At 45.6% G+C, this 12,930-nt stretch overlaps 1 protein-coding gene across 1 annotated transcript; it reads left to right on the forward strand.

Annotated features, from left to right (window-relative positions):
- The first annotated feature begins 9,527 nt into the window (after positions 1-9,527).
- C2H10orf120 (chromosome 2 C10orf120 homolog) lies at positions 9,528-12,593 on the forward strand. The gene is made up of 3 exons (XM_081573455.1): positions 9,528-9,783; positions 9,993-10,068; positions 11,815-12,593. The coding sequence occupies exons 1-3, from the start codon at positions 9,584-9,586 to the stop codon at positions 12,568-12,570; spliced, it is 1,032 nt and encodes a 343-aa protein (XP_081429581.1). The 5' UTR covers positions 9,528-9,583; the 3' UTR covers positions 12,571-12,593.
- Positions 12,594-12,930: the final 337 nt, after the last annotated feature.

The raw sequence follows: 12,930 nt of genomic DNA on the forward strand, positions 1-12,930 counted from the left end.
GTACGACAGCGTGAATCGGCCATATTTAGACATATATCCCCTCCCTCTAAGCCCCCGTCCCACCCCCACCATCCCACCCCTCTAGGTCATCACAGGGCACTGGGCTGAGCTCCCTTGTAAGCTGGTTCCCAGTTTCCCCATCATTCCTTCCCTGCTGCATCTTCTCACTTAGAAAAAAAAATATTTATTGGAGTGTAGTTGATTTATGATGTTGTGTTACTCTCGGCTGCACAGCAAAGTGAATCGGTTACACATCCCTAGATTGACATATCCCCTCTTTTTCAGATCCTTTTCCCGTTATAGGTCAAGCATCCGCAGAAAGGGAGGAGCAGAGCTGAGACCTGAACCTGGGACAAATCCCTTCACCAGAAGCTATAGTTTCCCTCCCAAAATGATGAAGAAGACGGGGCTCTTTTCCTTCTTGGCTCTTCTGTACGGGGCACTCTTGGTGTAAGCAGAGCCTTGAGCTGACTTAAGGGCTTTGGTCATATCAGCAGCCCTGGATTTCCACTGCTGGGGTGCACGGTGCCTTAATCAGAGGACAAAAATGATTTGTTTTTCTCATCTGCACTGAAGAGTTTAACATCTCTCTCTTTTTTAAAACCTATTCTCATTGCCCTGGGGACTCAGATCTGCCATTAGACCACGCAGTCTTGAGTGACTCCTCTTTCTCTCTTTTTCTCTAAGTTTCCACAGGTCAGATGAGTGCCCTGTGAGCCCTGCATCTGGTGAGCCAGCTGGGACATACCTCCCAGACATGGCCACCTCCTTTCCTCTGACATCCTCTTTTCGGCTGCTTACCTCTCAGGTGGGGTTTGTAGCAACCCAGATGGGGGACAGAGCTGAATCAGATGTCAGCGGGGCTGGGACACAAGACAGGAATGGAGCCTGGGCCCTGCTTAGTCATCTTACCTTTCCCCATCCTCTTCCCATTCCTCCCCTTCGTGGGAGAGAAAGGAACATCACAGCCTACGAACTTGACTTGGTGTGGCCCAGCAAGGAGAGTCTTTTCTCCTATTTTATCTATGTCCAGATTTCACAAGGAGTGACAGGCAGGAAGGAACATTCTAAATACAGGAAGGCCACCCATCCCCCCCACCTCCTGCCTTGTCTGGTTGCAGTGGGACCAGCAGAATCAATGTCTAGTTTGTCTGGCGCCATCTTCACGCCAGGCTAAGAGAGGAAGTTGTTATTTAAAGATAAGGGAAACCACAGGTCACACCCTCCCCTGTAATCTGATGGAGTGTCGGAACTGCTAAGCTGGAGTAAGGGTAAGGTAAGACCATTCCCAGCATGACTCTCAGAGTGAGCTCAGACACTCCCAGGCTGGTACTTCTGGCTTCATGGGGAGAGGGCAGGTTTCATAAGCCAGGATTTAGCAGTGTCTCCAGTGTTGACGGAGGGACAACAAAAAACCCAACGCACCCTACAGCTGAAAGCCAGAAAGCGAAGTGAAGTGAAATGAAAGTTGCTCAGTCGTGTCCGACTCTTTGCAACCCCATGGACTATACAGTCCATGGAATTCTCCAGGCCAGAATACTGGAAAGAGATCACTTTAAAAAGAAAGCACTTGAATGCAAATTTGTAGAGACAGAAAGTAGACCAGCAGACTACTTGCTTCCAGGGGATTAACTGTAAATGGGCAGGAGAGATCTTTTGGGGGAGATAGTCCAAAACTGAATTGTGAAGGCAACCATACAATTCAGTAAACTTATTAAAAATCATAAGCTTCCTTCCAAGGAGTAAGCGTCTTTTAATTTCATGGCTGCAATCACCATCAGCAGTGATTCTGGAGCCCCAAAAAATAAAGTCTGACACTGTTTCCACTGTTTCCCCATCTATTTCCCATGGAGTGATGGGACCAGATGCCATGATCTTAGTTTTCTGAATGTTGAGCTTTAAGCCAACTTTTTCACTCTCCTCTTTCACTTTCATCAAGAGGCTCTTTAGTTCTTCTTCACTTTCTGCCATAAGGGTGGTGTCATCCGCATATCTGAGGTTATTGATATTTCTCCCAGAAATCTTGATTCCAGCTTGTGTTTCTTCCAGCCCAGTGTTTCTCATGATGTACTCTGCATATAAGTTAAATAAGCAGGGTGACAATATACAGCCTTGACGTACTCCTTTTCCTATTTGGAACCAGTCTGTTGTTCCATGTCCAGTTCTAACTGTTGCTTCCTGACCTGCATACAGGTTTCTCAAGAGGCAGGTCAGATGGTCTGGTATTCCCATCTCTTTCAGAATTTTCCACAGTTTATTGTGATCCACACAGTCAAAGGCTTTGGCATAGTCAATAAAGCAGAAATAGATGTTTTTCTGGAACTCTCTTGCTTTTTCGATGATCCAGCGGATGTTGGCAATTTGATCTCTGGTTCCTCTGCCTTTTCTAAAACCAGCTTAAACATCTGGAAGTTCACAGTTCATGTATTGCTGAAGCCTGGCTTGGAGAATTTTGAGCATTACTTTACTAGCGTGTGAGATGAGTGCAATTGCGCAGTAGTGTGAGCATTCTTTGGCATTGCCTTTCTTTGGGATTAGAACGAAAACTGACCTTTTCCAGTCCTGTGGCCACTGCTGAGTTTTCCAAATTTGCTGGCATATTGAGTGCAGCACTTTCACAGCATCACCTTTGAGGATTTGAAATAGCTCAACTGGAATTCCATCATCTCCACTAGCTTTGTTCGTAGTGATGCTTTCTAAGGCCCACTTGACTTCACATTCCAGGATGTCTGGCTCTAGGTGAGTGATCACACCATCGTGATTATCTGGGTCGTGAAGATCTTTTTTGTATAGTTCTTCTGTGTATTCTTGCCACCTCTTCTTAATATCTTCTGCTTCTGTTAGGTCCATACCATTTCTGTCCTTTATTGAGCCTATCTTTGCATGAAATGTTCCTTTGGTATCTTTAATTTTCTTAAAGAGAGCTCTAGTCTTTCCCAATCTGTTGTTTTCCTCTATTTCTTTGCCCTGATCGCTGAGGAAGGCTTTCTTTCTTTTTTTTAAATAAATTTATTTATTTTAGTTGGGGGCTAGTTACTTTACAATATTGTAGTAGTTTTTGCCATACATTGACATTAATCAGCCATGGGTTTACATGTGTTCCCCTTCCTGGACCCCCCTCCCACCTCCCTCCCCATCCCATCCCTCTGGGTCAATCTCTCCTTGCTATTCTTTGGAACTCTGCATTCAGATGGGAATATCTTTCCTTCTGGCGTGCTGCAATTCATGGGGTCACAAAGAGTCGGACACGACTGAGCGACTGAACTGAACTGATTAAAAATCAATGAATCACATGTCTAAAACAGGCAAATTTTATGGTAGATAAAGTTTATTCTGGGGCTTCCCACTGATGACTCAGTGGTAAAGAATCTGCCTGCCAAGCAGGAGACACAGGTTCAATCCCTGGGTCTGGAAGAGCCCCTGGAGAAGGGAATGGCAACCCACTCCAGTATTCTTGCCTGGAGAATCCCATAGACAGAGGAGTCTAGTGGGCTACTATCCATGGGGTTGCAAAAGAGTTGGACATGACAGCTACTAAACAACAACAAAAGTTTATCCTGATAAAGTTATTTTTAAAGAACTAAGTTGCAATGCTAGGCTCACTCTTCGGGGTGAAAGTGCCAACTTGTCTGCATGCCCTGACAGGCTCTTCTAGTCTCTGCCTGCATCATTTTCTGGCCCCTTATCCTGTCCCCACATGCCCTTTTCTGCCAACAGTTCCGTGAACTCACGGGCTCTCTCCGGCTTTGCTCTTTCCTCTGTGTGGAGTGCCCACCCCTCCTGCGCTCCTGATGGGCCCTTAGGGCAGGTGTCACTTCATCTACAGACAGATCAGATCCATCACAGATTTCCTCAAGGTGGGCAGGGGAGGGACTGGCCAGGATGGAGAGTGTGGATCTCAGGGACCGCCCTAGGCGCTCCTCCCTGGGTCTCTGCTTCCCCTTGAGAGGGGTCTCACTAACCACTGCTGACCCCAGGGTCCCCACCACTCCTCCCCGCAGCCCAAACGTAACTGTAGACTGAGACCAGACTGGAGCAGTCGAAGCTCAGGCTCGCCCTTCAGGGAAGCAGACATAATTAGGAAAGCACATGGAACCACAAGGTTCAGCATATCTCTGGCCACCACGATGGGGCTCCCGGTCTGGCCACTGACTTTGCTCTGAGCTGGCTCCCTGTGGTAGAGGCCACCTTTTCTTCACCAGCAGGGCCACCGGCAAGAGTGCTGAGACCTTTCCAAGATCTAGATGCAAGAGAGTAGCATTTGGAGAGTGGCAGTAATTCTTTTGGCTTAAAGCCCTTCTTCCAGGCACTCATTTCTTGCCAGAGGACCGGACTCACCCCTGATGCTTTCAGGAAGATGCTTCCACCTCCCGTATACGGTGGTATGGCCTCACCGATGTGATTCAACCAGGCGGCCAGAATCTAGCCCTAGAGATGCATTCTGCCAGGAGCTGACGGTTGTTTTCACTCAACCTGTGGTCGCTCCCTTTACACCCCAGCCCACAGAAGGACATCATGCTACTCCATGCCCAGAGCTCCCTGCTTCACTTTACAGCGCTATCTTAGCTAAGCTTTTTGCTCTCATTCCACCGATATTTATTAAGTGTCTTCTATGTATCAGTAACTGCATTTTAATAAGATCTCTAGGAGGTTTATATGGACTTCCCAGGTAGCTCAAACAGTAAAGACTCTGCCTGCAATGCGGGAGACCTGGGTTCGATCCCTGGGTTGGGAAGATCCCCTGGAGAAGGACATGGCAACCCACTCCAGTATTCTTGCCTGGAGAATCCCAAGGACAGAGGAACCCGGTGGGCTACAGTCCAGAGAGTCACAAAGAGTTGGACATGACTGAGCAAGTAACACTTACCAGGGGGCTTATATACACATAAATTTTGGAGAATCTCTGGCCTAGAAGACCTTTCAAGGAGGTTGGTCTGCCTAGAGCCAATGGCTTTGTAAAGGGACCTATGATTCTAAAGCACACAGCCTCTCCTATAAAGTCTGAATGTAGTGCAATGTTAGAAAAGAGCGCCACTCTTATAAACTGAGGGGGCCATGTCTGTAGGGAATCTTAGCCCTGGAGAGCGGGGATGGCTGGTGGGTCTTTGCATAGCCAGCTTTCACTGAGGGGCAAAATCCACCAGAGGGTGCCAGAGCCCAGGAGGTGACTGCAGGGACAGGTGTGGCTAGCGGGGGAAGAGAATCCTGGACCTTTTGTGTGTGACCTGCACACTGCTGCTGCTGCGTCGCTTCAGTCGTGTCCGACTCTGTGCAACCCCATTGACGGCAGCCCACCAGGCTCCGCTGTCCCTGGGATTCTCCAGGCAGGAACACTGGAGTGGGTTGCCATTTCCTTCTCCAATGCATGAAAGGGAAAAGTGAAAGTGAAGTTGCTCAGTCGTGTCCGACTCTTCGAGACCCCACGGACTGCAGCCTACCAGGCTCTTCTGTCCATGGGATTTTCCAGGCAAGAGTACTGGAGTGGGGTGCCATTGACCTGCACACACACACACGCAAGCACACACATGTACAAGCACTCCTTGATAGTTATTATAATATTAAGTTGGAAAATGTACTTAAAGAAAAAGAGATAGGAAGTTAAGTTCAAAAGAAAAGAAATTTTTAGAGAATGATATGAGAAATCATAAATATATATATAATATATATAGATTATCATTCCTACCTAGGACAGGAAATGCTTTCTTAAACAAGCCATGGAAACCAATAACCATTAAGGAAAAGGCTCATAAATTGGAGTGCAGCTGGAATAAAGAACATCTTTTTAAACTTAATTTTAATTTTATATTGGAGTATAGCTGGTTTAGAATATTGCCTTGTTTAGAATATGTACAGCGAAATGGTTCAGTTATCCATATATGTATATCTATTCTTTTTCAGATTCTTTTCCTGTATATGTGATTACAGAATATTGAGTAGACTTCCCTGTGCTGTACAGCAGGTCCTTGTTGGTCATCTGCCTTATATATAGTAGTGTGTATATTTTTTAAATTAATTTTTATTGGAGTATAGTTGCTTTACAATGCTGTGTTAGTTTCTGCTGTACAGAGAAGTCAGTTATACATGTACAGGTATCCACTCTTTTTTGGATTTCCTTCCCGTTTATGTTACCATAGAGCTTTGAGTAGAGTTCCCTGTGCTATGCAGTAGAGTCTCATTAGTTCTCTGTTTTATACATAGCATAAATAGTGTATACATGTCAATCCCAATCTCCCAACTCTTCACACTCCCAAAAGGCATCTTTAAGAAAGGGAAGAGGCTAGTCAACAGTAGGAGCAGATATTTGCAATATATTTTACTGGCAATGGGCTTATACAAAGAATATGTAGTGAAGTTGTACATATCAATAAGAAAAGCAATTACTAGAAAAAATGGGCCAAAGTCCTGAATAGACATTTCACTAGAGGTAATCTCGATGGGCAATAGAAAAAGTATTTGACTTCATTTGTAATCAGAAAAGTGTAAATTAAAGCCACGATGACATATCACAACATACCCACTAGTGTTGGCAAGAAGGAATTCTCATACATTATTGTTGGGATGGTGAATGATAAAGACATTTTGGAACAGAGCTGAGAATTCCCTAGGAAACTGAAGTTACACATATCCTAGGGCTTACCAGTTTCACTTAGGTATGCACCCAACAGAGTAACCGCAAGGAAACCTGTATTATCATGCTCCCCAAACTAAAAAAGTCCAAATGTAAGCAATGGAAGACTGTTTAATAAATAAGATGATCATGCTAGACAACAAAGAAAATGATTGAACTAACAAGCATAACAACACCAGAGTCTGAAAAAGGACAAATGAGGGGAATGTTGAGGGGAAAATGCAGGTGTAAAAGAATTCATACTATATGAATCTGTTAATACGAAGTTTGAAAATGGGCAAAACTATATATAAAAACGAAAACCCTGATATTAAAAAGCTATTTAAAAATTAAGCAAATCATTAAAACCTAATGCTTATAAGTAGATTTGAGGGTTGCTTTCATGTGTTGACTTGGTTGGGCCATAGTGCCAGTCAGGGCTTCCCGGGTGGTGCTAGTGGTAAAGAAACTGCCTGCCAGCCAATACAGGAGACCATGGTTCGATCCCTGGGTCAGAAAGAGCCCCTGGAGGAGGGCATGGCTACCCACTCCAGTATTCTTGCCTGGAGAATCCCACGAACAGAGGAGACTACAGTCCATAGGGTTGCAAAGACTCAGACACAACCGAAGCAACTTAGCACACACATATGCCCAGTCATGCTTTGGTCTGATCCATTATTCTGGATATTTATGTGAGGGTGTTTTTGGATGAGATTGATATTTAAATCAGCAAGCTTTGAGTAAAGCAGATTGCCTGTTGCTCCGTAATGTGGGTGGGCCTCATCCAATCAGCTGAAGGCATGAAGACTTATGTCCCTTGAACAAGAGGCAATCCTCTCAGTGGTCTTGAACCTCTACATGAGCTCTCCCACAGTCTTCAGCCTGCTGGACCACACCTGTAGATTTTGGACCTTCCAACCTCTACAATCATGTAAGCTAATTCCTTAAAACAAATTTCTCTCTCTCTTTCCAGTTCCCACCCCACACCTACCATAGTTACGGAGATATCACTTCTGGGCAGCATGGCAGGGCACCCTTTATCACTCTCCTTCTTTCTGATGCCTGGAGGCATCATTTCCTTCTTTCTGTGCCACCTTTTTCTACCTGAACTTGCTAAGACGAGGCCATAGCTACTCCATCTCATTACATGGAGGTGACCAGGCTGCAGGCCCATGGCCAGTCCTAGAATATCCCCCACTAGCCCACAGTCCACTGCTCATATCTCTGTTTTTTCCTTCTAGTCCTTTTTCTTCTTGAATACTGTTGTATTGACACACCCAGATCATACTCTATATAAGTTTTTTATGGTCTTTTAAAAAATATGACATTACATCACAAGTGTATTATTGGAAATTTGACTAAGACTTGATTTTTTTTGCTGTGTGCCATGCTTAGTCGCTCAGTCGTGTCCGATGCTTTGGGACCCCATGGACTGCCAGGAGCCTGCCAGGCTCCTCTGTTCATAGGGATTCTCCAGGCAAGAATACTGGAGTGGGTTGCCATGCCATCCTCCAGGGGATCTTCCCAACCCAGGGATTGAACCCCGGTCTCCTGCATTACAGGCGGATTTTTTACCATCTGAACCAAGATACATAATAATGTTTTTTTAATATTTATTTTTTTGTCTGTGCCAAGTCTTAGTTGTGGCACAATCTTCAATCTTCACGTGGCAAGTGGGATCTTTAGTTGAGGCATGCAAATGCTTAGTTGAAGCGTGTGGGACCTAGTTTCCTGACCAGGAATTGAACCCAGGACACCTGAATTGGGAGTGCAGTCTTGGCCTCTGGACCACTAGGGAAGTCTCAGTCCTTAATATTCTATCATGTACCATTCATTGGTTGTTCCACAAATAATTGTGGAGTGCACCCAATATACCAGGTGTTGTGTGGCTCGTGCAAATAGCTGTGTGTAGGACAAATGTGTGAGTCAATGCATACAGGGCAGGAGGCACTGTCTATACTGCTCAGAGGCACTGGCTGCTGATTTGCAGGTTCACAGCTGTTCTAAGGAACTGAAATTGCCTGGGTATGTGAGAGGAGCATTGGTGTGTTTTAGATGGCTGTCGTAGGCATGAGCCCTGGACCAATCTCTAAATATCCCCACTTAGAGCTATTTTCTGGGAGAAGCAAAGGAAAGCTTCAGGTCCAAAACTTGTCAGAGACATCTTCTTCCATGAGCTGTTTCTTTACCTTTTAAACTCATTTTTTCAAAAGGTAATAGGCTCACATGGTTCTAAAATTCAAGACAAAACAATAATGTACACAATGAAAAGACCCATTACCACCTTATCTGTATCTGCCAGGTACCCACCTCTGATAACCATTTATGACATTTTTTTGTATGTATTATTCTAGTGTTTCTTGATGCAAATGCAAGTATACATGCTTATTTTTTCCTTTCCAATACAAAAAGGTTGTCTACAATTTATATACTTTTGTGCCTCGATTTTTGCACTAACAGTATTTCTGAGATATTTCCAGGTCAGCTGGGCCCTAAAAGATAAGCAAGTTGTCAAGGCAGAGAGGGGTATTTGAGACATGAGGGGAGCATGTCTAGAAGCTGATTCCAAGAACCATGGATAGAGTTCATGGATGGAGCGTGAGGAACTAAGATTGGAACTAAGATTGGAGAGGCAAGCCAATACCAGGGAGAGACTTCAGGTGATGTATGTTCATCCTGAAAGAAGTGAGCAGTCTTTATGGGCTTATAAGTGGCATTGACGTGGTCAGATCATCTCCCAGCTACACTTCTCTGCCCACTCTATTCCTCTGGACTCCTACATACCAATACCGTGGTAGTGTGTGTCCATTTCACCCCAGGGGATCATTTGATGCCTAAACTCAGACCTCACAATAGCTGCCACATAGGCCAGTTATGATGCAAGATGTTTGTGACTGTCATTTAGGTTCGCATTAAAGCTGTCTTAGAAAGAAACTCCAGGCACTGACACCTCCCATCCTCGCCTGCAGCCAGAGTATGATCAGAGAATGGGAGAATGGCTGTCCCAAGATTGGAAAACAGAGGGCTAGAGATTCAAGGGCCCAAGAAAGGATGACTACAGAGGGGAAGTTAAATAAGAATGGAACACCGATGCGAGTATTCAATATAAGCGATTCCTTCCTGAATAAAGAGTCCCTGTGCTCCCAAGGGGATCTATGCCCTGCTTCACCACTGGGGTGAGTGTAACCTGTGCTTCTGGTCCATTCCCTCCTGCCCATGTTAGATTTGAAGCCAAATGGAAGAGCCCGCCCTGTGGCTGTAGAAACCGTGGTCACAGGGGCCTTATCCTGATCAACGTAGCATTACCCTTTGTGAGATTTCCCACTCCAAAAGGCAAAACTAGGAAGACCCTTTCCATGTTCTAATACACCTCTCTGCCTTCCAGGATATGGACCAAATTCTACAAGTCAGACCCACGCATTGCCCTCGGGAAATACTCCCCCTTGGAGAAAGAGATCCTAGTAAGTGCTGTGAAATTTATATACAGGGAGGCCCCATGGAATCCAGGCAGTCAGGCTAGGAGAGTCAGAGTTTCAAAAACCACCAGCAACACAGGTGTGAGTCTCCCAAGCAGTGGAGGAGAGTTGGCTGAGTTAACTAGTGGCTTCCATATTTGCCTAGCAAAAGCAAAATACTCTTTTATTACAAAGTTCCAAGCAGGACTGTAACTACAAGTGATAACAAATCACGGAAGCTGCCTTTTCTTGAGCCCTTATCTTGCACCAGTTGCTTTCATATATGTCATCTTATGGAGACCTCATAGGGGCCTGTAAGAGCAACACAATTCTCTCAGATTCATAGTAGGTGAGAAGGAGAGTCAGATTTGAACCCATGCTCATCTGTTCCCAAAGATCTACCCTCATTCTCACTACACAGGGTCTCAGCACCCTCACTGATGGAGGGCAAAGGAGCCACTAGATAATTCTTTCTGTGGGTGTCCTTTGCTCCTGTCCCATTGAGAACTTTTTAAAATTTTTCCATCATAAATGCTATATTTTTATTTTTTTGTTGTTGAGGTAATATTGATTTAGAACATTATTGTTGAGGCAGTCCGAGGGCAGGTTGGAAAAGAATTTCCAGACACAGAGTACTGCAGAAAGGAGTGAGTTTATTAAAAAGATCAGAGATAAAGTGGGCACTGCAAGCGCAACAGGCTGACAACTCCTTACAGGCCAGGGAGAGTCGACCGCTTTCGTGAGTTAATAGTCCATTTTCATAGCCTCAAGACAAAGACAATTCCTGCTGGAAGGTTGGCGTTAGGTGATTGGGGCACAATAGGATGTTTACTGGAGTGGGCGTCTTTGCCTAAATGGGAATCAGGAAGCTTGTTAGTGATGATCAAGGGGACTTTTGGTAAGGTTACAAAGGGGCTCAGTTAGCTTTGGTTCTGGACTCTGCTTCTGTGGTCTTGGTACAAGGCCTCACACCTGTGGCCTGCGGCAAGACTCACAATTATATCAGTGTCACGTGTGCAACGTTGTGTTTCATATTTCTCTATGTGCTACCTTGTGCTCACCACCAAAATCTAGTTTTCTCCATAACCTCAGAGCTCATCTCCTTTACCCTTTTTTCCTTTCCCTTCCCTACTCTTCCTTCTCTGGTAAACACGACTCTTGTTTTCTTCCCTTAGTAACCCTTGATGGTATTATACCAAGTGAAGCGAAGTCGCTCAGTCATGTCTGACTCTTTGCGACCTGGTGGGCTCCTCAATCCATGGGCTTCTCCAGGCAAGAGTACTGAGTGAAGCGAAGTCGCTCAGTCATGTCTGACTCTTTGCGACCTGGTGGGCTCCTCAGGCAAGAGTACTGGAGTGGGTTGCCATTTCCTCCTCCAGGGGATCTTCCCAACCCAGGGATCAAACCTGGGTCTCCTGAATTGCATACAGACGCTTTACCCTCTGAGCCACCAGGAAAGCCCATACTAAGTGAAATAAATCAGATAGAGAAAGACAAATACTGTAGAAATTCACCCACACGTGGATTATAAAAAACTAACAAGCAAACAAATGAACACATCAATCCCCTTGAGATTTTAACCATCACCTCTCCCCCCTCACCCCCCAGCCCCCTGCCCATTGGCCCTGGAGAACGGGACGGCAACCCACTCCAGCATTCTTGCCTGGAGAAGAGCCTGGCAGGCTCTAGTCCATCGGGTCGCAAAGAGTCGGACACGACCAAGCGACTCACATGCCTTTTCCCGCTTGTCAGCGTCTAGGTGGTGTTCACACGGTGGCAGCCAGGAAGTTTCTGACTTATAAGCAAGAGGAAGAACGGAAAATGCTCAAGGAACTACAGATGCTGTCTTCAGACTACAAACGGGCGGTGGACTATAAAAGGCAGCACACCCCTCCTTGTGCCACCTGTGGGTCCCTGGGGAAAGTGTGGACGGCCAAGGTGATCGTGTCCCCAGAGGAGTTCAGGATGCCCCGGCGGGAGAGGCTGAACATCAGCAAGCACATAGAGCGTATGCAGCTGGCGAGAGCCCTGAGGGGCAAGCAGCTCCTACCCTACATCGAAAGGTTTAGGGGCTCTTCGCTTCTGTCTGCAGGGGTTCTGGGCCCCACGGCAAGGGCCAGGGCTGGGGAAGGTCAGGATGATGGCAATGCCGATGATGGCAACGATCCCCATCAAGAGGGGAGAGGCGAGGCGGAGAGCAAAACCTCCAAAAGACAGGAAATAAAAATGAATGTCATTTTCAAGTCAGAAGAACCCAAAAAATGCATAACATACCATCCAAATGATCTAAAACCATTCCTCCCTGTAAAGAAAGCAGAAAGGTCCATCACTGGCCTAACAAACAGAAGTCTTTTGCACGTGGCAGAATTCCCTGGAGACCTCATGCTAATGAATCAGGATTTTCTGTCCCGGGGGATCTACCCCAGTTATGTATCACAGGCCACCCGCCTGGAAGAAGAGAATGCCTGGAAAGAGTACATGTGCAAATCTGCTTCCCATCATCATTAAAGTTTTATTTATCACCATGGTAACCCAACCTCCTGGTCCTTCTTACTCCTGCAGGTCTGCCCCAGGTGGCTTCTCTCTTTTTCTTTTTTTTTACTTTGAAATTTTTTTTTCATTTTTAAAAGTTTTCATTTTATATTGGAATGGAGTTGATTAACAATATTTCAGGTATACCGCAGTTATTCAGTTATATATATATATATATTAATACTCTTTTCGGGCTTCCCTGGTGGCTCAGCTGTTAAGGAATCTGCCTGCAGTGCGGGAGACCTGGCTTCGATCCCTGGGTGGGGACGAGCCCCTGGAGAAGGGAAAGGGCTACCCACTCCAGTATTCTGGCCTGGAGAATTCCATGGACTGTTT

Source organism: Giraffa tippelskirchi, chromosome 2 (genome assembly GCF_054371585.1).
Source record: "Giraffa tippelskirchi isolate mGirTip1 chromosome 2, T2T-mGirTip1v1.2.pri, whole genome shotgun sequence".
Taxonomy (NCBI): Eukaryota; Metazoa; Chordata; class Mammalia; order Artiodactyla; family Giraffidae; genus Giraffa; species Giraffa tippelskirchi.

Bases quoted from the DNA above. Each gene is read 5' to 3' on its own strand.
- C2H10orf120 (XM_081573455.1), top strand. From the start codon at position 9,584: ATGATCAGAGAATGGGAGAATGGCTGTCCCAAGATTGGAAAACAGAGG. The intron at 9,784-9,992 runs GTGAGTGTAACC...TCTGCCTTCCAG, and splicing joins TGCCCTGCTTCACCACTGGG to GATATGGACCAAATTCTACA. The intron at 10,069-11,814 runs GTAAGTGCTGTG...CCCGCTTGTCAG, and splicing joins CCTTGGAGAAAGAGATCCTA to CGTCTAGGTGGTGTTCACAC.